Source organism: Asterias amurensis, chromosome 19 (assembly GCF_032118995.1).
Source record: "Asterias amurensis chromosome 19, ASM3211899v1".
Taxonomy (NCBI): domain Eukaryota; kingdom Metazoa; phylum Echinodermata; class Asteroidea; order Forcipulatida; family Asteriidae; genus Asterias; species Asterias amurensis.
In genome coordinates, this window is record NC_092666.1 from 15,643,203 (window position 1) to 15,665,785 (window position 22,583).

The 22,583-nt window shown below is 38.8% G+C and overlaps 2 protein-coding genes across 2 annotated transcripts in view; one reads left to right on the forward strand and one right to left on the reverse strand.

Annotated features, from left to right (window-relative positions):
* LOC139951365 (uncharacterized) overlaps positions 1 to 1,941 on the reverse strand; it is a 52,953-nt gene extending 51,012 nt beyond the window's left edge. Inside the window, exon 1 of the mRNA XM_071950231.1 lies at positions 1,481 to 1,941. The gene's annotated coding sequence lies outside the window, so the exon portion shown is untranslated. The remainder of the gene's footprint in view (positions 1 to 1,480) is intronic.
* A 3,441-nt stretch (positions 1,942 to 5,382) lies between these two features.
* Positions 5,383 to 21,695, forward strand: LOC139951593 (conserved oligomeric Golgi complex subunit 8-like). Its single transcript, XM_071950555.1, has 13 exons — positions 5,383 to 5,455; positions 6,519 to 6,590; positions 7,317 to 7,441; positions 8,166 to 8,269; positions 8,749 to 8,920; positions 11,732 to 11,945; positions 13,500 to 13,663; positions 14,703 to 14,902; positions 17,050 to 17,131; positions 17,727 to 17,914; positions 18,147 to 18,315; positions 18,629 to 18,731; positions 19,103 to 21,695. Exons 1-13 carry the CDS (start codon positions 5,389 to 5,391, stop codon positions 19,399 to 19,401), a joined length of 1,959 nt encoding a protein of 652 aa, XP_071806656.1. The 5' UTR covers positions 5,383 to 5,388; the 3' UTR covers positions 19,402 to 21,695.
* The last annotated feature ends 888 nt before the right edge of the window (positions 21,696 to 22,583 follow it).

A 22,583-nucleotide genomic window follows, 5' to 3' on the forward strand; every position in this document is an offset into this window, starting at 1 on the left:
TTTTAAGTAGTACCTCCTTGCTTGGTACCTTTGCATTTAGTCCCCAACTTTGAAACTTAGTACAGACAACTTTGGTATGAGATTCTGTACGCTCTCTCTTGCCTCCAAATGGAGGCGCCATACAGAAACATTAAATTAGTCAAAGTCAGAACAGTCCTCTGAAATATTGAAATCACATCTTATCAATTGCAAATTTGAATAAAATATTGCAAAATTATGTGATGTTAATTATAAACAAGGTCGTTCGATTATGCAATACACAAAGGTATTGATCTTTATACATGTACGTTGCCAATGACAAATTATTTATATTAAGATTGGTCAATTATAAGGAAACAATTCCTTAGTTTCAATCTGAAAGCTTATTGACTTTAGAAATAAGACAAAGTAAGTACCGATCCTCCAGAGAAGTATTTCCGTCCGAAATACACTCAAAGTGGAGGAAATAGCACTTGAAGACTTTCAAATCATCATTGCTGGTTTTGATTACCCCAAACGTAAGTCAGTGAGCACAAATCTCAATGACAATCTTGTTGTTGTTTTTACTACGTAGAATTATGTAATGCCCATTCATACTTAATGCGATTGCAACGCAAATTCGACGTCAAAATTTTCCTTTCGCAGCGATATTAATAAGTGAGTTGAGCAGAATTGAACAGCTGCGAATTATTCGTCGCGAATTATTCGTCGCGAATTTGTGACGTCAACATTCGCCTCACATTCGCATGAAGTTTGAACCGGGCTTCACAATCTGGATTTATCTCAATTTTCTGACTTTGTCATGTTACAAACTCTTAGGTTGGTGCATGGAGGTTTTGGTGTGCTTGTTGTATTACAACTCTGAGTTCAGAATGGATTTGTTTTAAATAATAATAATAAAGCTCTGAATAAAGCAATATTGAAATGAAGGAAGTGAAAGGGGATAAATTATTCTGACCAATTATTCCATTCAAACTATTTTTAGTAACACCCTGATTAGCCTACCAATTAATAAATTATAAATTAACAGACAAAAAAAAACCTGCATGCCCACGTCACATAACTGTTAGTTCATTGTCACTAATTTTGATCTGCATTCTTGCTTTAATAACTTCCAAGTGAACATTTATCTCAAAATGCAGGGAACTATAGAAAGCATGCCCTGAAAAAGATGCGTCTGTTCCCATTGAATAACGACGGTTGTCAGAGGGAGTTTATAAACCAACAGCAACAACATTTCATGATACATTAAAAAGCATGGAAGTTTATATGAGAAATGTAAACATGGTTGTATTTAGAAGGTGTGATGAACGTAACTCAAAGAGTTTCATTTGTACACAATTTAATAATGATGTTTTAATACAATACCTCCCCCTGAGTACCGTCTGTTTTTCCTGCAACTATAGTACAACAACGCAATGCAATGTGAACGTGTGTAATGGGTGACCTTAGTTTGACCGCCCTACATGTGAACCAACCAACAAAATAAGTATGGACTTACCTCTATATAAACACATTAAAAACAATCCTTTAACAGCTGATGGCTACGTGCAATGTTAAGTCTACATTTTCTCTGGACATTCCTCAGTCTTTGTAGCCACAGACCACACCTCATAATCTCACTACAAAAACGTGAATTCAGGTCTTTTGTGGAAGCATTTGACGGTTACAATCAGCCCGCTGCAAATAGTTACGTGTTGTGTGTGGTGCTACGTTGTTGTGTGTTCCAAATTTAGAAACACCGTCATCACTTCGTCCCGTCCCACGCCGGTCTCAGCAAAGTTCAGCTAGCTCGACATTTAATTACACCATATGTTGATGAACAATGGCTTCATTACTTATACAGGAACATAAACTGGAAATACTGTAGCTGATAATACTGCATTTATGTCCAAAAACAGTACATTGTGCGAGATTTTTATGGAAGACTTGTGATCACACACGAACACTGCGTGCATTATATTATGCAGTCAGTCGGGTCAAGTGATGACGTAGCTCATGCATATGTATGATCTGAATGATGTGTATAGATCGTGCACACTGCTGTAATGTAGTTTTGGCTAGTAATCTATTATCTATGCATAGAACAAGGATCCGTGTGATAAAAAAAAGCTGCTAATGCAAACAACTGCAATTGGCGAAGCTGAGAAATCAATAATTGGTAGTTAGTTAATAGCAGTAAACGACCCTGTTCAAAATCCCAGATATGGAAGCTACACTTCCGCAATGCACGTACCAGGCACGCATAGTACAGTTGGCCCCATGTCTATTGTTTAGTGCAGAAGGAGCGGCTTGGTTGGCTAGGCTTATAAAATACCAGGTACGTGGAGGTCGTAGGGGCCCCTGAAATACCAGGCTAAGAATTCGTTCACCTTGGAAACTGGGTGCTGATTGGGGTAACACCCAGCAACGTTCCTGTGTTTTGTCTACGGTGTATTCTGCGTGCCTGGGCGAAGTTTTCTATCCGGGAGAAAACTTGAAAAAACACCAATACAACAAGTAAAACTTAATAACTGAATAGTAACTGAACATCATGCATGATTCTATTTCTACCTTCTAGTTGAGCAACTAGAAGCCCTTTAGTGAGGTTTTCAATTTGAGTTCTACTCAGAGCAAGAATATTGTGCTTATACTGTTCCAATAAATAATGTCATTGTGACGTCGTTCAGCATTTTAGCCCATTTGTTATATGATATCAACCTTTGGAATGTGATATGTTCACATGGGATGTTAGTTCTTTTGTTATAATATTATTTTACATTTTTGGGGGGATTGCTATAAGACAATCGAAAAGCTCAAGCAAAGGTGTAACAATTAACTTCTTATAACCACTGTAGCTCGCACGACCTGGAGAAGTCTGAAACAAATAGTTGCTTATTAATTAGGTATATATCATGGAACCAGCAATGTACAGATTATTGCTTTATGGTATGATGTTGAAGTTCGCCCCGGTCTCATTTATTGATAAAGGGAATCATGAAACAAGATGGCTGACTTATTGCAAGTGACGTCTGTGGTTTTAGCAGCAATGAGTTCTGGCTTGCAGCCAGTAACCCCACTCCGAGCGACCCCAACTTGACCTCCTAATTACAAAAGCATACCTAATGCAAAGGTCGGTCACTACTTACATCCAACAAAAAATGTAAAAATCGACTTCCTATCTCCATGAACTAAAATTAAACTGAGCTATTCGGCCTCCCAATGTCAGACAGAGAGACCACCCAGCGTTTTCTTGTATAATTAGTGTGTAAAAAAGGCCTTACGGCTTGTTAAACTCCTGAACATGCAGTCCTAGGCTTGGTGGAATGTCGGTTGAGCAGAGGAAAGTCACCAATTAGTGGATCATGCAATGCAGATAAAACTGCAGGTGTATAATAGTTCGGTCGTTGCTATGGTGTGTTAACACAATCAACGTAATGAATTACATATAGTTCCCAGAATTAAGAATTAGTGTGAAAAAAAATATGACGTGTTGTTCTTTCGTTGTGACAGAAAGACCTCACTAAATCCAAAATCCAAAATAATGAATGCAGTATGCTTTAAATGGTTTTGCAAACTTTTGGAATTTTAAGTTATCATTCTATGTTTGTATTTTTTATTTTTGCCTCTTGTTTGCTGCTCTTTTTCATGCTTTATTGCTTCAAATCGCGTTGTTAATGTTTACATGTATCTATATAATTATTCATCGTTGCCTTTTTATTTTAAATTCCCACAGATTGACTGTGACAACCACTCATGGTTGTAATAATGTGTGTGTGTGTGTGTGTGTTCCCTCTTGGCTTCCGGATTTCAATGTAAATAAATCCATTTTCTGGTTCTCAAATCGAAAGAGGAAGTACTTTTGTAGTTTGACTGGTGTTGATTTACAAATAGTAGGAAACAATGTTTCCGTTGTGAAGATCCATGTCAAAACTTGTCATAAGACCCTTCAAAGTCGAAGGGAAATTAAAGGGAAATAACTTCTCTTGGGGGGGGGGGGGGGGTCGGAATCATTCGCAACTCTGGTTTTCAATAAACGCAACCTGTGAAGTGTCATATATTTATTTCCAGTGATCACGTTTATAGGAGGAAGTAATAGTTGTCACGGTTTAGATTGCTCTATGGTCTGTGTAAAAGCATTTTGTTAGCCCGCCCTCTTTGGAGAGCTACGTGCTAAAGTGAGAGTTTGCTCGTCTAAAATAATGTTCTTCTGTTTTATTGGAGGCGGGGGGGGGCGGAGTGTTAAACTCACAGGGAAATCTGTTCTATACTAATACTGTTCTACTAATCTATACTATCAGAATAAGTGGGACATAATCTTCGGGGGGGGGGGGTGCCAGAATCTCGTGCCTATAAGGCACATTCCCTGGACGTCGTACCATTTGCTATAAAGCCTCACACTAAAGACGATGTATTTAGACGATGTGACCTGTGACATCACATGATGACAGTAAGAGCCAAAAAGCCTGAACTTCCTGCAGGCACGATTTGTACACAGCCCATTGGATGAAAACATAAAATCTTGTATTTTTCAGGTGGACGTCGTACAGTGCCATTGCTGTAAAGCCTCACATTAGCTCAAATGGCGGAGGGAAAGGCAGGTTCTAGATAAACCCAGTGTGAGGCACTGTACTCCTCTCAACATTTCGAGAAAAAAAAAAGGTTTTGTCGTTTTATCGACTGAAAATGACAAAGTAATTATTTCCGGAAAAAGGGAGTACATCGCCCAAGTTACTGGGTCTAGGTTCTAGAGCACTGCCCGTCGGGCATGATATTAGGGTTCATGTGGCCCGATGAAGCACCGTTTGGACCCTACAAGAGTCTTCGGTAATAGTCACAGACCAGTCTTCTCAACTATTGCGCACACAATTTTCAACAACACCCTTGTCACACTAATATAGTTGTGTGGTTTCAGATGCTTAATTTTGAGAAATGAAATCAAATTCGAGGTCTCGCAGATGTATACATTTTTTTATAGAAATGACAAGGGTCGACAAACGACTCATTTTGCTAGATCGCATCCCAAAACTCCTCGGAAAAGGGCGTTACTTCAGAATGGGAACCGTTTCTCACAATAATGGTGTTATCGACATCTCTCCATTGAACATTAACAATTATTTTGAGCAATATTACCATGAATAAGACTACTACATTTTTGTTTATGTTGTTCGTTGTATCATTTAAGTACAATTTAAGGCTAAAAATGGCATTCGGTTCGACATGAGGAATTCATGGTTCGAGCCAGTGTAGGCCTACCATGAATGTAGATAATTATTTCTACCTCCACGTACGTGCCTACCAAGCGCACACGCTAGTCTGACAGCACACACATTCTTTTATTTAAACATTGCAAACTATCACTGAGTGAGGGCGCTATGGATGGTTTAGGGAGATTTTTAAAGCTAGGTAGAGGGCGGTATTGTTTTCAAGATGGCGGCCTCCATTGACGTGGAAGATGAAACTATCCTCGCATCAGTTTTTAAAGATGTTTTCCCAGGTTTGTTTACATCCTGTTTAGCTTTTTGTCATTTTATAGTATTGTTGTAAGATACTTGGATGGTCCAATCTGTACGTAGGTGTCCAAATAGCAAATGTGATGTAACTGTAAACTTAAATTTAAAAAGAAAAATTAACAATTATAATTTTTTTAATTCATTTTCAATTTTTAATTTCTAATTCCAAAATTGTTTACAAAATAAAAAAATTAACCAAATAAAAATAAATGTTATTAATTATTGGACAAATTTTTCTTTATTATTTCCTAAATAATATTTTTATTTATTTAATAAATAACAGGAGGGTGAGGGTTACGGTGGGTTGAACTTTTTGTTTAATATAAAAATATTTAAAAAAAACAGCAGGAACAGTCCCTATCCTGCCGGCCACATATATATCAAGTTTATAAATTTATTATTGGATAATTTTCCGTATGGCGCCACCACTTTTTCACTCATTTTTACTAAAAAGGATCTTGAGGTAGATTAGACAAGACATAGTTTAGATACTATTTCATATCTAATGAAAAAGTGGTTGCACCATATAAGCAAACTTTTCCAAGGTATTTTATTTCCTAACATATCAGTTAAAAAAGTGATGGCTCGATATTCCTGTTAACTTTTTAGTAACAGCTAAATTAAAGACACTGGACACTTTTGGTAATTGTCAACGACCAGGCTTCTCACTCATTGTATCAGAACCATGATCAGAACATATGCATAAAATAACAACTGTGAAAATTTGAGCTCAATTGGTCTTCGAAGTTGCAAAATAATGAAAGAAAAAACACCCTTGTCGCACTAAGACTCCTACATGTAAGTTGTGTGCTTTCCAGATGCTTGATTTCGAGACATCAAATTCATGTAAAATTACTTCTTTCTCGGAAAACTACGTTACTTCAGAGGGAGCCATTTCTCACAATGTTTTATACTACCATGACTACCAACAGCTCTCCATACTCATTACCAAGTAAGGTTTTATTTTATGCAAATACTTATTTTGAGTAATTACCAATAGTGTCCACTTTAACGCTTTTTGTAATATGTTATTTATTTTTTGCCCAGATTCCTGGAGAGAGAACCCAGACTTTGCACTTTATCTTGCTGAATTCAGTTCATATGGAGTGGATAAACTCAGTAAGTACATTGAAACAATGGTTTAGGCTTATTAACACTTAAAGGAACACATTGCCTTGGATCAGTCGAGTTGGTCCTTGAAAAGCGTTTGTAACCGTTTGTTATAAAATACTCATGGTTAGAAAGATGTTTTAAAAGTAGAATACAATGATCCACACACATTTGCCTCGAAATTGCGTGGTTTTCCTTTTACTTTGCGAACTAACATGGTCGGTCAAAAATTTGACTCCCATAAATGGCCGACCGTGTTTGTCGACGAGGTGAAAGGAAAACTGCACAATTTTGAGGGATACTTCTGTGGATCATTATATTCTACTTTTAAAATATCTTTCTAATCATATGCATTTTATAACAAACGGTTACAAACGCTTTTTAAAGACCAACTCGACCGATCCAAGGCAACGTGTTCCTTTAAACAACACACTAAATTGGGACACTTCGGTATGCTGTCGGCACATACCCAATAACAACGGTTCTTTTTGATGTGTTGTAATAAAAGGGTTGTTTTGCATTTTATTGTAAATATGATGTATTTTATCTTCTCCATTTTTTTAGATTTTGTTGAAATAAATAAATTTGTCAATGATTTCCTTATAGAGCTAATATAAATGATGTGTGTTGTTTACATGTCCAGGTATTGCCTGCAGCCTGAATCATTGGCTTTATTACCAGAATTAATAAATAAAATGAAATGAAACGACTTCAATTTATTTTGTTTTGTACCAGACCGTGAGCCAGATCGTCTGGCAGAGGAGAGATCTCAGATCTTACAACAAACTCAAGAGTTAGCTTTCCATAACTACAAGACCTTCATTGAAACAGCAGAATGCTCCAAAGAAATAGTGGAAGATGTAAGTTAATAATAATAGTAATAATAAAGAGAAATTTATAAAGCGCAAAAACAATAGCAGAAAGAATCCGCCTCAAGGCGCTGGAAAACAACAATTACAAAAAAATCTCGACCAGACCAAATTTGTAAAAATCAGAGTGTTACAAAATAATTTAAGAAATCTAGATACAGAAAGCTGGCAAAAAGTTAAAAAAGTAAACAACCATTATAAAAAGATGAGATTCACAAAAGTTAAAACAATGTCAAAGTCATCAACAGATCAGTAAAATGGACAATACAGCATTTTCATTTTACAATGTAAAAATTATGTACAATTACGACAATTTGAATTTTACAATGTTAACAACTACTTCTTAAAAGTTAACATACAACAGGCCTGAGGTCTGAGGTTTCAATATGACAATGGTCTTTCCCTCTCAACTGCATTCATAATTTCTTTTTATTATTACTATGTATAATCTAAGAAATATATTAAGTCACTAAGGGTCATTGTGCACAATACAAGTGTCACACACAGAGTTATTATACTTTGACCATTTGGCCCATGAAGTATCATTGTACCATGCACATGTACATGTATGATTAATTAACAAATACACATGATGGCTTGAACATGATGTGCTGAACCAACTAAGTCTGTACATAATGAGTTCATCCTATTTTTGTTTACCTTCCAACTAGGACGCCAAACATTTTAACTTGTTATATTGTCCAATTATACATAGTTCAACTTTGTGGAGAAACATGTCAACAGTTTGCTGGTCAAACTGCCGTCTTTTTCAGAAGATTGCAACAAGTTCATGAAAGAGGCTCAACAAATTAGCATAAGGTGAGTCAGAGATCAGGTAGGTGCCTTCAAATGTCAGATCATTCGGTTACAATATTGGCCAAGTTCGCGCAAAGACTTTTGTTGACCATAGTTTGACTAACATTACCGGAACTCTGTATAGTTAGTCTATGCTAGTCGACTAGTCGACTATTTGGAACCAACCTACTAGGCATGGTCGCATCGCTGGTTACCAATAGTCATTTTCATTACACAGCTAGAGTGGACCAGTTAAAAGAAAATGATAATGTGCATTAAGTGGCCGGTTGCTCTGAGAAGACACAACAAGAGTCTTTGGCACTTAAACCTTTGCACGAGTGCCTTATATACATCACTTAACAACCATCGTCGTTAACCATAGATCCTTGCGCCAAGTTGACCATAGTTGGGACCTTTAACCAAATAAATGCTCAACAGTCAAACTGTTAAAATCTGTTTCCAAATTGCCTGTAACACACCAATTATTTTGTCTTCTTCTGTAGCCGTCGAATGAACAACCTGACGCTGACCAAACACACTCAACTGTTAGAAATTCTTGAGATACCTCAGTTAATGGATACCTGTGTACGCAATAGTTACTATGAAGAAGCTTTGGAGTTATCTGGATATGTGAAGCGGCTGGAGAAGAAACATACAAATATCCCAGTGATTCAGGTGAGGCTCCATGGTTCACAGACCAGTGGTATATTGTGGATACTTGTGTACGTAATAGTTACTATGAAGAAGCTTTGGAGTTATCTGGTTATGTGAAATGACTGGAGAAGAAACATACAAATATCCCATTGATTCAGGTGGGGCTCCATGGTTCACAGACCAGTGGTATATTGTGGATACTTGTGTACGTAATAGTTACTATGAAGAAGCTTTGGAGTTATCTGGTTATGTGAAATGACTGGAGAAGAAACATACAAATATCCCAGTGATTCAGTTGGGGCTCCATGGTTCACAGACCAGTGGTATATTGTGGATACTTGTGTACGTAATAGTTACTGTGCAGAAGCTTTGGAGTTATCTGGTTATATGTGAAATGACTGGAGAAGAAACATACAAATATCCCAGTGGTTGAGGTGAGGCTCCTTGGTTCACAGACCAGTGGTATATTGTGGATACTTGTGTACGTAATAGTTACTATGAAGAAGCTTTGGAGTTATCTGGATATGTGAAGCGACTGGAGAAGAAACATACCAATATCCCAGTGATTCAGGTGGGGCTCCTTGGTTCACAGACCAGTGGTATATTGTGGATACTTGTGTACGTAATAGTTACTGTGCAGAAGCTTTGGAGTTATCTGGTTATGTGAAGCGACTGGAGAAGAAACATACCAATATCCCAGTGATTCAGGTGGGGCTCCTTGGTTCACAGACCAGTGGTATATTGTGGATACTTGTGTACGTAATAGTTACTATGAAGAAGCTTTGGAGTTATCTGGTTATGTGAAGCGACTGGAGAAGAAACATACAAATATCCCATTGATTCAGGTGAGGCTCCTTGGTTCACAGACCAGTGGTATATTGTGGATACTTGTGTACGTTAGTTACTATGAAGAAGCTTTGGGGTTATCTGGTTATGTGAAAGGACTGGAGAAGAAACATACAAATATCCCAGTGATTCAGGTAAGGCTCCATGGTTCACAGACCAGTGGTATATTGTGGATACTTGTGTACGCAATAGTTACTATGAAGAAGCTTTGGAGTTATCTGGATATGTGAAAAGACTGCAGAAGAAACATACAAATATCCCAGTGATTCAGGTGAGGCTCCATGGTTCACAGACCAGTGGTATATTGTGGATACTTGTGTACGCAATAGTTACTATGAAGAAGCTTTGGAGTTATCTGGATATGTGAAAAGACTGCAGAAGAAACATACAAATATCCCAGTGATTCAGGTGAGGCTCCATGGTTCACAGACCAGTGGTATATTGTGGATACTTGTGTACGCAATAGTTACTATGAAGAAGCTTTGGAGTTATCTGGGTATGTGAAAAGACTGCAGAAGAAACATACAAATATCCCAGTGATTCAGGTGAGGCTCCATGGTTCACAGACCAGTGGTATATTGTGGATACTTGTGTACGTAATAGTTACTATGAAGAAGCTTTGGAGTTATCTGGATATGTGAAGCGACTGGAGAAGAAACATACCAATATCCCAGTGATTCAGGTGGGGCTCCTTGGTTCACAGACCAGTGGTATATTGTGGATACTTATGTACGTAATAGTTACTATGAAGAAGCTTTGGAGTTATCTGGATATGTGAAAAGACTGGAGAAGAAACATACAAATATCCCAGTGATTCAGGTGGGGCTCCATGGTTCACAGACCAGTGGTATATTGTGGATACTTGTGTACGCAATAGTAACTATGAAGAAGCTTTGGAATTATCTGGATATGTGAAGCGACTGGAGAAGAAACATACAAATATCCCAGTGATTCAGGTGGGGCTCCATGGTTCACAGACCAGTGGTATATTGTGGATACTTGTGTACCAATAGTTACTTTGAAGAAGCTTTGGAGTTATCTGGATATGTGAAGCGACTGGAGAAGAAACATACAAATATCCCAGTGATTCAGGTGGGGCTCCTTGGTTCACAGACCAGTGGTATATTGTGGATACTTATGTACGTAATAGTTACTATGAAGAAGCTTTGGAGTTATCTGGATATGTGAAGCGACTGGAGAAGAAACATACAAATATCCCAGTGATTCAGGTGAGGCTCCATGGTTCACAGACCAGTGGTATATTGTGGATACTTGTGTACGTAATAGTTACTATGAAGAAGCTTTGGAGTTATCTGGATATGTGAAGCGACTGGAGAAGAAACATACCAATATCCCAGTGATTCAGGTGGGGCTCCTTGGTTCACAGACCAGTGGTATATTGTGGATACTTGTGTACGTAATAGTTACTTTGAAGAAGCTTTGGAGTTATCTGGTTATGTGAAGCGACTGGAGAAGAAACATACAAATATCCCAGTGATTCAGGTGGGGCTCCATGGTTCACAGACCAGTGGTACGTGGCGTGACGTTGTTGAGCGGTTAAGAGCACCGGAGTCGAGCTCTGGTGTTTCTGATCAGTAAAATGTGGGTTCAGGTCCGGTCATGATACTTGTGTCCTTTAGCAAGAGACTTACCATTTCTGGAAGTAAAGCCATAGTTCAGGGGTTTGGTGTAATGTAAAAAGAAGCCAGTTACAGTCGCAGAGAGAATGAAGAGGAGAGGTCTGCCTCAGTTTGACTAATTGCACCTCGGCACCTTGTTAACCCTTATTAATCAGTTTGTCTAGTTTGCTAATTGAAATCATCCACTGGTCATTCAAGAATGTGGACTCTTCAGAAAATTTTCTTCACCCTAGTATAGATGCTGTAAATCAATCTTTATTGAGCAAATTAATATATACAAAAAATCAATACATACATTTTATTAATAAAGAATTTTTGTCAAATTTGTAAATTTTCAAATTTGTAGGACATAGTGAATGAAGTTAAAGGGTCCACCCAACTCATGTTGAACCAAATGTTACAACAATTACGTACTAACATCCAACTACCAGCTTGCTTACGTTTGATCGGCTACCTACGACGAATGGATCTATTCAGTGAGAGTGAACTGAGGATTAAGTTCCTTCAGGCTCGAGATACTTGGTTCCAAGGAATCCTGGCTTCCATTGCTAAGGAAGATGGTAAGAAAAGGCTTGTTTTTTAGTTAATTCTCTTTTAGTTCAGCGCCTTGATCTAGTGCCTAGGATATGTGGGCTTTATTAGAACTATGTATTATTATTATTGTTATTATAAACACATCAACAATAGTAAGTCGTCCCCTCAACAATTTGTCATAACATCGTAAGGTAAAACATTTTACCAATACAACTAATTAAGAAATTATTCCTAAGTGTTGTTTGAAAATGAAAGATGTCCGTGAATTCATGGCTGAATGAGCTCAAATGGAAGACAAAAGCTGCTCTTCTCAAAAGTCAAAAAGGTTGCGTTGTGTTGTTCACTGATGAGAAGAGAAGTTGCCTGCGTCACATTGACGGCAGGAGACGGGTTTGACGTCGAGTTTGAGAGCAACATGCAGTGCTGTGTTCAACCAGTTACAGCCTATGGTGGTGGGAGTGTACTGTCATGGTGTGGGGTGGTACATAAGCCTTACCAGGAAAACACAACTTGTGCAGATTGCTGGCAACCTGACAGCGCAACGATATGTTGACGAAGTGCTGCGTCCACATGTTGCACCACTTGCTGCAGCCCATGGTGGAGCATTTGTGTACATGGATGACATTAATGCCTGACCACACAGAGGGAGAGTAGCTACTGCACTCCTGGCTGGTGAAGGCATCGAGCGAATGGTGTGGCCGGCAAGCTTGCCTGACCTCAATCCCAAAGAGCACCCGTGGGACCAGCTGAAGCAATGTGAATATCCCTAAATCAACGTCAACAGCAACCTGGCTCACCTGTCCCATCTTTTGCAGGTTCAGTGGAATGCCATCCCACAGCAGCATGTCACCAGACATGATCAACACCATGAGAAAGACGGTGCCAGGCGGTCATTGACAGGCGTGGTGAACACGCGTTACTGGCCTGCAGATTTGATAAACCTTTGTGACTTTCGAAAAGGTCTTCCAGTTGAGCTCATTCAGCCATGAATTCATGGACATCTTTCATTTTCAAACAACACTTAGGAAACATGTCATAGAATTTGTTCTTAATAAGTTGTATCGGTAAATTCTTTTACCTTACGATGTTATGACAAACTTATGAGGGGGGGGGACACTTACTTTTGTTGAAGACTAGTCAAATTTGAAGAAGAGTCTCTGAGTATCAGGGTCCAATGCTATGGCTTCGCTTACTGTAAGCAAAGAATCAGTGTGTGTTTATGTGTTCATCGGAGATTTTAACAAATTTGGTTTGCTGTTCCGCCCAAAAAAGAGTATGTGATTTTGCGCTGCTTTGCTTTAAAAGTAGTGTTGCGACAATGATATCCTGACTTGAATAAAGAAAGGCAAATGGTCTCATAATAAGCACCAGGATTTGTTTTTCTTCTTCACATAAGTAAGATTATGCACCAGCGTGTTCAGATGACTTGCAATACCTTGGTGGAGAGCCACCATCGATATTCTGTCATGGTATGCTGTTTTTTTTTAAACCCAGCCTCACAATAAAATCCACTTGGATAAGCAATGATGGAAATACACAATTTTTTGCACTGACATGACAAAACATTTTTCTTGTTACAGCCTACTTTCACATAACGAAGGTTATTGAAGTAAGCCGGGTCCATCTCTTTGACATCATCACTCAGTATCGAGCAATCTTCTCAGATGATGATCCAGTGCTGTCTTCCAGTCCGGATTCAGCTACCAATGAGGGCGCCCTCTTCCATGGATGGGTCGGACAGAAGGTAATGATGTGACATCACATTAGGTCTTTCCTTCACAGGGCAAGCATTTGCTAAGCACCAAACAATTTCGCCCACTGGAAAAGGGTAACCAGCCAAAATAAAATACCATTTTAGTGTTTACAGTTTGTGACTGGTCCCCTGCTCATTTGTGCTAAGCAGATTTTTTAAGCAAGATTTTCTTCTTAAGTAGCTCTTTGAAATAGACTGTGCAAGTCTTGCGCAAGTCTCGCGCGTATTTGAACTTCCGGGACCATTGTGGTCCCTACCTTATGGAGTTTTACGTCGGGGACATTTTGTTTTGTCCGTTGTTTTAGTTTAACGTAACTGATGACCATAAAAATTACATTATTTTTTTGAAGATGTTATACTAGTTAACAACATATAGAGTCATAAATTCAACGAAGAAAAATCGATATGAAAACTTGACCTCAGGTCAAGTTACTTGAACAAATTTAAGAATTTGTGCCGATCTCCGATCACGAAACTTAAGCAGAAGCTTGTTTTGTTCGCGCGGGTTGAAAAGCCTTTTCATTGGTCATTTAAGCGTCAGCTTCCTGTTTAAACTGCGTCACGCATTAATCTAACGCCCTTGAGACCATTGTGCGTCCGCATTTTAAAAACAGCTGTTGATAATTTCACACTCGGGGGGTAGATTTGCAAACGGGGGTTTCAAAAAAGATCAAATATTGTCCCAGAATTTTCCTTTTGTCTGTTCATAAAACTATAACCGATTAATTGCATTAATGTTTGAAAAGCTAAAACTAAATTAAACAAGCTCTTATGAGTATTTTTGTTGTTCAAATTCGGTATTTAGAATAATTTAAAGCAAAGATTTGATTTGATAGAAAATAAGTTTTTTGTTGGTCGTGTATTCTTGCTCCGGTGCGTGCGAGACTTGCACAGTCTATTGGGCCCATGTCTAAATAATAAAATTGAAGCCCGATTTCGTTTCAGGTTTTGGAAATGAAGAAATTATTAAAATGGTTTTGAAAAACTGTATGTTTTTTTAACAGAAGTTGTACTATTTTTGTTTACCAAGGTGTCACAATTCCTGAGTTCATTAGAGACTGATCTTACAAGGGGTGTAGGTGGTCGTCTTGACTCTCTTCTAGGTCAATGCATGTACTTCGGTCTTTCCTTCAGTCGAGTTGGGGCTGACTTTCGAGGACTGCTTTCACCGTTGTTTCAAGAAGCTGCTCTGAGGGGATTTACGACAGCCCTGGACGAAGGAACCAAAAGGTAATGAGTTTTAGAAATGGCTGCTCTTTCCCTGCAGTGTTTGGTAGCTAGTTAAGAAGTCATCATGATGTGGGTTTGAATCGCGGTCATTACACTGTTACTTCAAAATGTAATAGACTGATTGGTTTGATTCGCCTCATCTCTGGCAACTGTCCTTCGTGCGTATCGCTCCATTTGTTCAAGACTATTGTGCAGCCAATCTTGGACTACTGCTCACCCGTCTGGTGGGTTCACTGTAAAAAACACATCAATTCAATCGAATCGGTACAGCGCAGAGCCAGCAGGATGATACTTCGGCAAACATATATGGAACAGCCTTATCAAGAAAGACTGAAGACTCTGGGTCTTATGTTGCTGTCTGACAGAAGAATTTTTTTAAACATTTGCTTTATTGTAAAACTGTTGATGTCCACTCGGTATAGTTTTATGTGTGACTTAACTAATCTGTCTAAAGTTAACTCCCGTCACACAGAATTGCTCACTTTTCATCACCTAAAACCTAGGACGGATGCTTATAAATTTTCTACCATTGTTCGCTTTCCTAAAATGTTCTCAGAGCTCACTTTGGATACCAGGAATGTTTTGATTTTGGAGGGGTACAAGTCCTTTCGTATGAAGCTGAGGGGGGAATTTTTAGTATGTTAAAAGTGCTAGTGGTTTCAATTGTCTAAGAGGACTTTCGTCCGGTCTCCAATCTCCCTTTTCTATCAAAGGTTATGGAGCATGTTGCATTCGCCCAGCTTTCAAAACATCTGCTTGACAACCAAGTACTTGACACTCGTCAATCTGCATTCCGTAAGAATTACAGTGTTGAGGCTCTTCTGGTTAATTTGGCAGATCACATTCTGCAGCAGATGGATGTAGGCAACATAACTGCTCTCATCCTTCTTGACGTGTCATCAGCGTTCGACACAGTTGACCACACCATCTTACTAAACCGCTTGCAGTCTTTTAGTGTCACCTCACAAGCACTCAGCTGGTTTACATCCTACCTCAGTAACCGCTTCCAGCGTGTTGCCATTGATGGGACAAAATCCAAACCCACGGTTCTCACCCCCCGGCGTCCCACAGGGATCAGTTTGGGGTCCACTCCTCTTCTCAACATACTGAACCACTTGGCCGACTCATCTGCAGTCACAACGTCGGATATCACATGTCAGTGATGACATCCAGTTTTATGTCTCCTCCAAACCATCAGATACACAACTGGTCAACATCATCAAGCATGTAGAAGAGTGTATCTCTGATATTCAACAATGGATGGCCCAAAACAACCTGAAATTCAATGAGCTAAAAACAGAGTTCATACTCATAGGCTCCAAGGGGAAGTTGAGCAAGATCTCCAAACATCCTATAAAAATTGGATCCTCACAAATATACCCGTCTGAAAAATGCCACAACCTCGGTGTTGTGATGGACTCCAACATAACCCTAAACCATCAGGTATCCAGCATTTCAAAGACTGTCAGGTTAGAAATCTGTCTCGTATCCGTAAGTTTCCGACCTTAGAGGCAACCGAGGTGATGGTCCACTCATTAATCTCCTCACAGCTCGATTTCTGCAATGCCATTTTGATCAACCTTCGCGAGTTTTAGATAAATCGACAACAACGCCTCCAGAACTCAGCTGCTAGACTTATCACTCATGTCAAACGCTCATCTCATATCACCCCGACCCTACAAGCATTACACTGGCTTCCTGTTCGCATCATCTTTAAGGTTCTCCTTATGATCTTCCACTCACTGGATGGCACGTCACCTGACTACATCAATGACTTAATCTATGTGTACAAACCTCCCAGACAGCTTCGCTGCCTCAAACAACCTGCTCCTGAACGTTCCACGTTGCCTGCACTCCTGGGGTAATCGCTGTTTTTCAAATGCTGGGCCATCTCTTTGGAATAGCGTCCCACTTCAACTCAGAAAAGCAGATACTTGTTCCAAATTCAAAAATCATCTCAAAACTATCTATTTCGCAAACAATAGCCTCCAAACTTTTGGTTGTCTTGTGTCATTGTGTATTAGCAGAGTTCTTGTTTTTTGCGCCAGGAGTGTCATCATTGACAGATATGATGCACTAGAAATGTTCATCATTATTATTATTATTATTCTAAGGTTTCGTTTTGCTTGTCTATATTTCTCACCTAGGTTTGCAGAGGCCATGCATTCTTACACATTGATAGCCACTCCATCATTGTCATCTAGTACTCTGGTCTCTGGTACGATGCAGGTAAGTCATGACTACCAATTAGGGCCCAATTTCATGGCTCTGCTTACCGCCAAACTCTGTGCTTACGATCACGATTCCCCGCTTACGTGCAAGCGTCGAATTTCTGCGCCAGGTTTGTAAGCGTGTTAATGGACCCCACCACTTAAGAACTATTTATACAATTACGTTGTATGATCTGAGGTTATGATTATTTTCTTTGCAGGGTGACAAGAGCTTAGCAGTAATGGACCACACCCCTTTAGCTAAGTAAACTAACGCTGTGTTAAGTGCCTTCAATGATCTGAGGTTATGTGCAACCTGATATGTTTGACTATTTTCCTTGCAGGGTGATAAGAGTTTAGCCCCGCCCACAGTGTTAATGGACCACGCCCCTCTAGCAATGTATACTAACGCTGTATTAAGTGCCTTCAATGATCTGAGGTTATGTGCAACCTGATATGTTTGACTATTTTCTTTGCTGGGTGATAAGAGTTTAGCCCCGCCCACAGTGTTAATGGACCACGCCCCTCTAGCAATGTATACTAACGCTGTATTAAGTGCCTTCAATGATCTGAGGTTATGTGCAACCTGATATGTTTGACTATTTTCTTTGCAGGGTGATAAGAGTTTAGCCCCGCCCACAGTGTTAATGGACCACGCCCCTCTAGCAATGTATACTAACGCTGTATTAAGTGCCTTCAATGATCTGAGGTTATGTGCACCTGTAGCATTAGCTCAAGATGTAGCCACAGCACTCAACCATTCATTGGAAAGAGTCGTCCAAACAACTCTGGCGTACCACAGGTTGGTTTAATCAGCATCATCAGACTGCCCAATGTCAGGCAGTGCCAGAACTAGGATAACGTTTTAAGGGGGCACAAGGGGATACACTTTTTTTTTTTTTTTTTTTTTTGGGGGGGGGGCCACTTCTCACAAATTAAAACTGTAGAACTGTATTTTTTGTAAAAGAGCCCTTTCAGTGCTCTTAATATGCCCTTTACTTTTATTATATTCCTTTTTTTATAAATCTTTCCAGAGCTGAGGAGAGCACATTCAATGACAAAGAGAGAGATTTCTTCTCTACGTTTTGTCAAATGACGGCCAGCGAGCTTCTCCCCTACCTCAACCGTTGTCTTCAGGCCCTGTTTCCCATGGCAACCATTGCACAGACACTAGGAGTAACTGTGGCAGACTTACAGAAAATGGTAAGTTGGTCAAATTCATTGTCGTGTTTCAGATCTGCCAACTCTCCTTGATTCTACGGAAAGTTCCAAGGAAATAAACCAATCTTTCCTTCTTTCATGAACAAATTAAAAAATCTCCACTGATTATTTCCCTATTGTCTTAAACGTAGTTCTGAATTAGTTTCCTGAACAGGAAGTCAAATTTTAAAAACTTCAAAAAAATGTGATTTCCACAGTTTGCTTTGCATCACATCCTACCATCACAAGCTCTTTAGGGAATTACAGTGCGAATGCCATTTTGAAACTGGAGTTTACTTTTTGGGGTCTGTTTTAGGGCAACATTGGAACCCTTGATGTCAGCAGTCTTACTGAGCCTTTGAAACCACTCCTGCCACCAGAACCTGAAATACAAGAACCAGACTCTCCAGAACCACAAGGTAAAGAGTAAAGATGAATAATATTTATTGTCATGGTTTCATTTGGAGAATCAAAAGAGTTGGGTTTTGCTCTATGTTAAAAATAAAGAATTTTAGCTTAGGCAAGTAGAATACATTTGAGTGGGATCTGAACCTGTAACCTGTGCATTAACATGCCAGTACTCCACCAACTGAGACATCTGGTTGTATTCAAACTTGAGTACTATTCAGTCAAATGAAGGTGTTTTCTCTTGCTCCACCAAAACTAGCCCAAGTAAGATATTCAATTCATTCTGTTCAAGGGCACCACACCGAATGTTAATTGCTGTAGATTTCTTCCCTAAATGTAAAAGTTGTATCATGAATATGAAATTTGTAATTCCTTCATTTAGATTCTTCAGAGGCAGTTTCAGATAGTAGTCCTCTTCGTCATCAATCATCTGACGATATCGCCATGGTAACACCAGAAACACAAAACAAAACAGACGATCCGCTGCCGGAGGAAACTCAAGAAGATATCTTTGAGAAGGATGCAACAAATAATCATGGTCAATCATCAGATGCTATTGTCATAGAAACAGCAGAAACACAAAGCACTGAGGAGGATGCAGTGGGAACAGAGACTCCCGAGAAGCCGGTAGAGAGTGAAATGCGAGAAGTCAACAAGTTTTACTTAGAGGAAGAAACGTGATTGGGACGTTTTAAACATTGCAGTAAAAGAAACATTGAATTTATCTGAAACAGCCGTTTGAAGGCTCTGGACACTATTGGTAATTACTAAAAACAATTGTTAGCATACAAAATTACTTGATAGGAGCAGTGGAGAGTTAATGATGGTATTAAAAATTGTGAGAAACGGCTCCCTCTGAAGTAAAATAGTTTTTGAGAGAGAAGTAATTTCTCACTAAAATATTTGAATTTAAGAGACCTCAGCTGAATATTCAAATTCAAGGCGTCTGAACGCACACAACTTGTGGACAAGTGTGTTTTTTGTTCTATTATTCTCTCTCAACTTCGACTACCAATTGAGTCAAAATTTTCACAGGTTTGTTATTTTATGCATAATGTTTAAATACACCAAGTGAGAAGACTGGTCTTAGACAATAACCAAAGGTGTCCAGTGGCTTTAATAATCTCTTCTTAAAAGAAGGGGACTAAACTTGCAGACTGTTCACACTTAGTAAAACACATGTCCCAAACCATGGAGCCATGTCACACAGAGTCATAAGCTCTATGAAAATGAGGCCCTTCAGAGTTCTTAGAGTTGTCACTTATACAAGTAACCGTATAGCGCCCTCTGTTGTTTACTACCATGCTGTTTGATAATTATAACTTGTGCCCTGCAGGATCAAAGTATTTCTGAGATTCATAAAACACAATGAAGACACAAATAAAAAGAGAGGGTTAACACCATGCCACTTATCCAGGTCGAATGTTATATGACCACTACAATTACAATAGACATGCTTTGGGTTTGTGCAGTTTTGCTATTCCCTGCATTTTGTTACTTATTCATAAAATTATTACTTCTTTCGATACATGTTGTCAGGATGAATACTAATAATGTGTATAAGCTATATTGTATACTGTAATTGAGTGTGTTTTAAATAATTGTCTGAACAAAATTGCACTTGAAGGATATCAAAACACAGTGTCATTTTACACCATTTTGAGATTACAGACTTATAATGGATCATCTATTGGTAGATGAGGGGATCACACAACTGAATTATGTCTCTCGAGTCCCTTAAAGGCAGTGGACACTATTGGTAATTACTCAAAATAATTATTAACATAAAACCTTTCTTGGTGACGAGTCATGGGGAGAGATTGATGGCATAAAACATTGTGAGAAACGGCTCCCTCTGAAGTGCCATAGTTTTCGAGAAAGAAGTAATTTTCCACGAATTTTAATTTCGAGACCTCAGATTTAGAACTTGAGGTCTCGAAATCAACCATCGGAACGCACACAACTTCGTGTGACAAGGGTTATTTTTCTTTTATCATTATCTCGCAACTTCGGTGACCGATTGAGCTCAAATTTACACAGGTTTGTTATTTTAGGCATATGTTGAGATACACCAACTGTGAAGGCTAGTCTTTGAAAATTACCAATAGTGTCCACTGCCTTTAAAGGCACTGTACACGTTTGGTAATTACTCCAAATATTTATTAGCATAAAACATAATTTATCAACGAGCAACGGAGAGCTATTTTCATAGTATATAACTTTGTGAGAAACGACGCCCTCTGTAGGAACGTATTTTTTGAGAAAAGAGGTAATTTCTCAATAAAATAATAAAACATTTTGGCCAGAAGCCTTTTATTCCTATCTGAAAGAACACTATTTTGTACAAAAAGGGGTTTTTTTCTTTCATAATTTTCTTGCAACTTCAATGACCATTGAGTTCAAATTTTCACAGGTTTGTTCTTTTATGCATATGTTTGGATACACCAAGTCTTTGACAATTACCAAACGTGTTCAGTGCTTTTAAAATGATTTTTTTTAATATATTATCCCAGAGACTTTTTGTGTAAAGTATAGTTTACCCACTCCCAGTACTTTATTGGGACATTAAAGGCAGTACACACTATTGGTAATTACTCAAAATATTTATTTGCCAAAAACCTTAATTGGTAACGAGTAGTGGGAGAAGGTTGATAGTATAAAACGGTGTGAGAAACGGCTCACTCTGAAGTAACGTAGTTTTCGAGAAAGAAGTAATTTTCCACGGATTTGATTTCGAGAACTCGGAATTAGAACAACTTCGTGTGACAAGGTTGCTTTTTCTTTCATTATTTTCTCGCAACTTCGACGACCAATTGAGCTCAATTTTTCACAGGTTTGTTATTTTATGTATATGTTGAGATACACTGAGTGAGAAGACTGGTCTTTGACATTTACCAACAGTGTCCAGGGTCTAAGGTTCACGTTTGGTGACTTAAATTATTGGAAATAAAAACCGTTTAGTAAGAAGCCTACAACAGCTACAAACATTTCACTTCAAAACTATTTTGTGTGAATATTCATGATTTAATATTTCAGTTTGTATGCCAAACAATTTGAATATGAAAAGCGTTACTGTCAATATCGCTTCTCAGAGTATTTATATGAAGGATTATTCTTCCTTAGATGGACATTATTCGCTCCAGATTTTCGGCGAAATCTCAAAAGCGCAACCACCTTTTGATTTGAAAATTAGTTTTATAGAAATTAGTTAAAATAAAACAGTCGATCGGTGCTGAAAACCAAATGCGTTTATTCAAAGTGTTTTTTATAATTAAATTCCTAATTTTACTCATGAGCATTTTTACAGTTCATTACAGTTTCCTTATCAGTAAGCTTATGAAAGAGTTAACCAGTCCTAATATTGGAAGTGCCCGTCTACTACAAGCTATTTAGCAAACACACATAGCGAAACCTTTTATTCACCTATGAACCGGCACGATTGTTACCTCAAACCAGACAGAGCGTGGAAAATTCATATCTAAGGGTGTTGAACACCAGACGAGGCACGTACAAGGTTTACACATACAATCTCAACCTAAGCCTGTATGATGAGGTCCACCATAGGGGAGTCTGTACAGCGACTTATAGGCAATGTTGCGTCTATGGAAATTGGAGAGCACTGCAGCTAGACTAAAACCAAACATTGGGGGTTTGCAGACACGAGGTATTATAATTGCCCCACTGTAGTTGCAGTAGGCCTACCCACCATCACAAAATAGAAGCGGGAGAACTGGCCTACCCACCTCCACTAAATACAAGCGGGAGAGCTGGCCTACCCACCACCACAAAATACAAGAGCGGGAGAACTTTGCGGTTTTAGTTTTTGGCGGGATTTGCTTTTGGACTTGCACCAAACGAGAAGC

Coding starts and splice junctions, on each gene's coding strand:
- LOC139951593 (XM_071950555.1), top strand. CDS start 5,389: ATGGCGGCCTCCATTGACGTGGAAGATGAAACTATCCTCGCATCAGTT. Junction 5,456..6,518: donor TTTTAAAGATGTTTTCCCAG/GTTTGTTTACAT, acceptor TTTTTTGCCCAG/ATTCCTGGAGAGAGAACCCA. Junction 11,946..13,499: donor TTCCATTGCTAAGGAAGATG/GTAAGAAAAGGC, acceptor TTCTTGTTACAG/CCTACTTTCACATAACGAAG.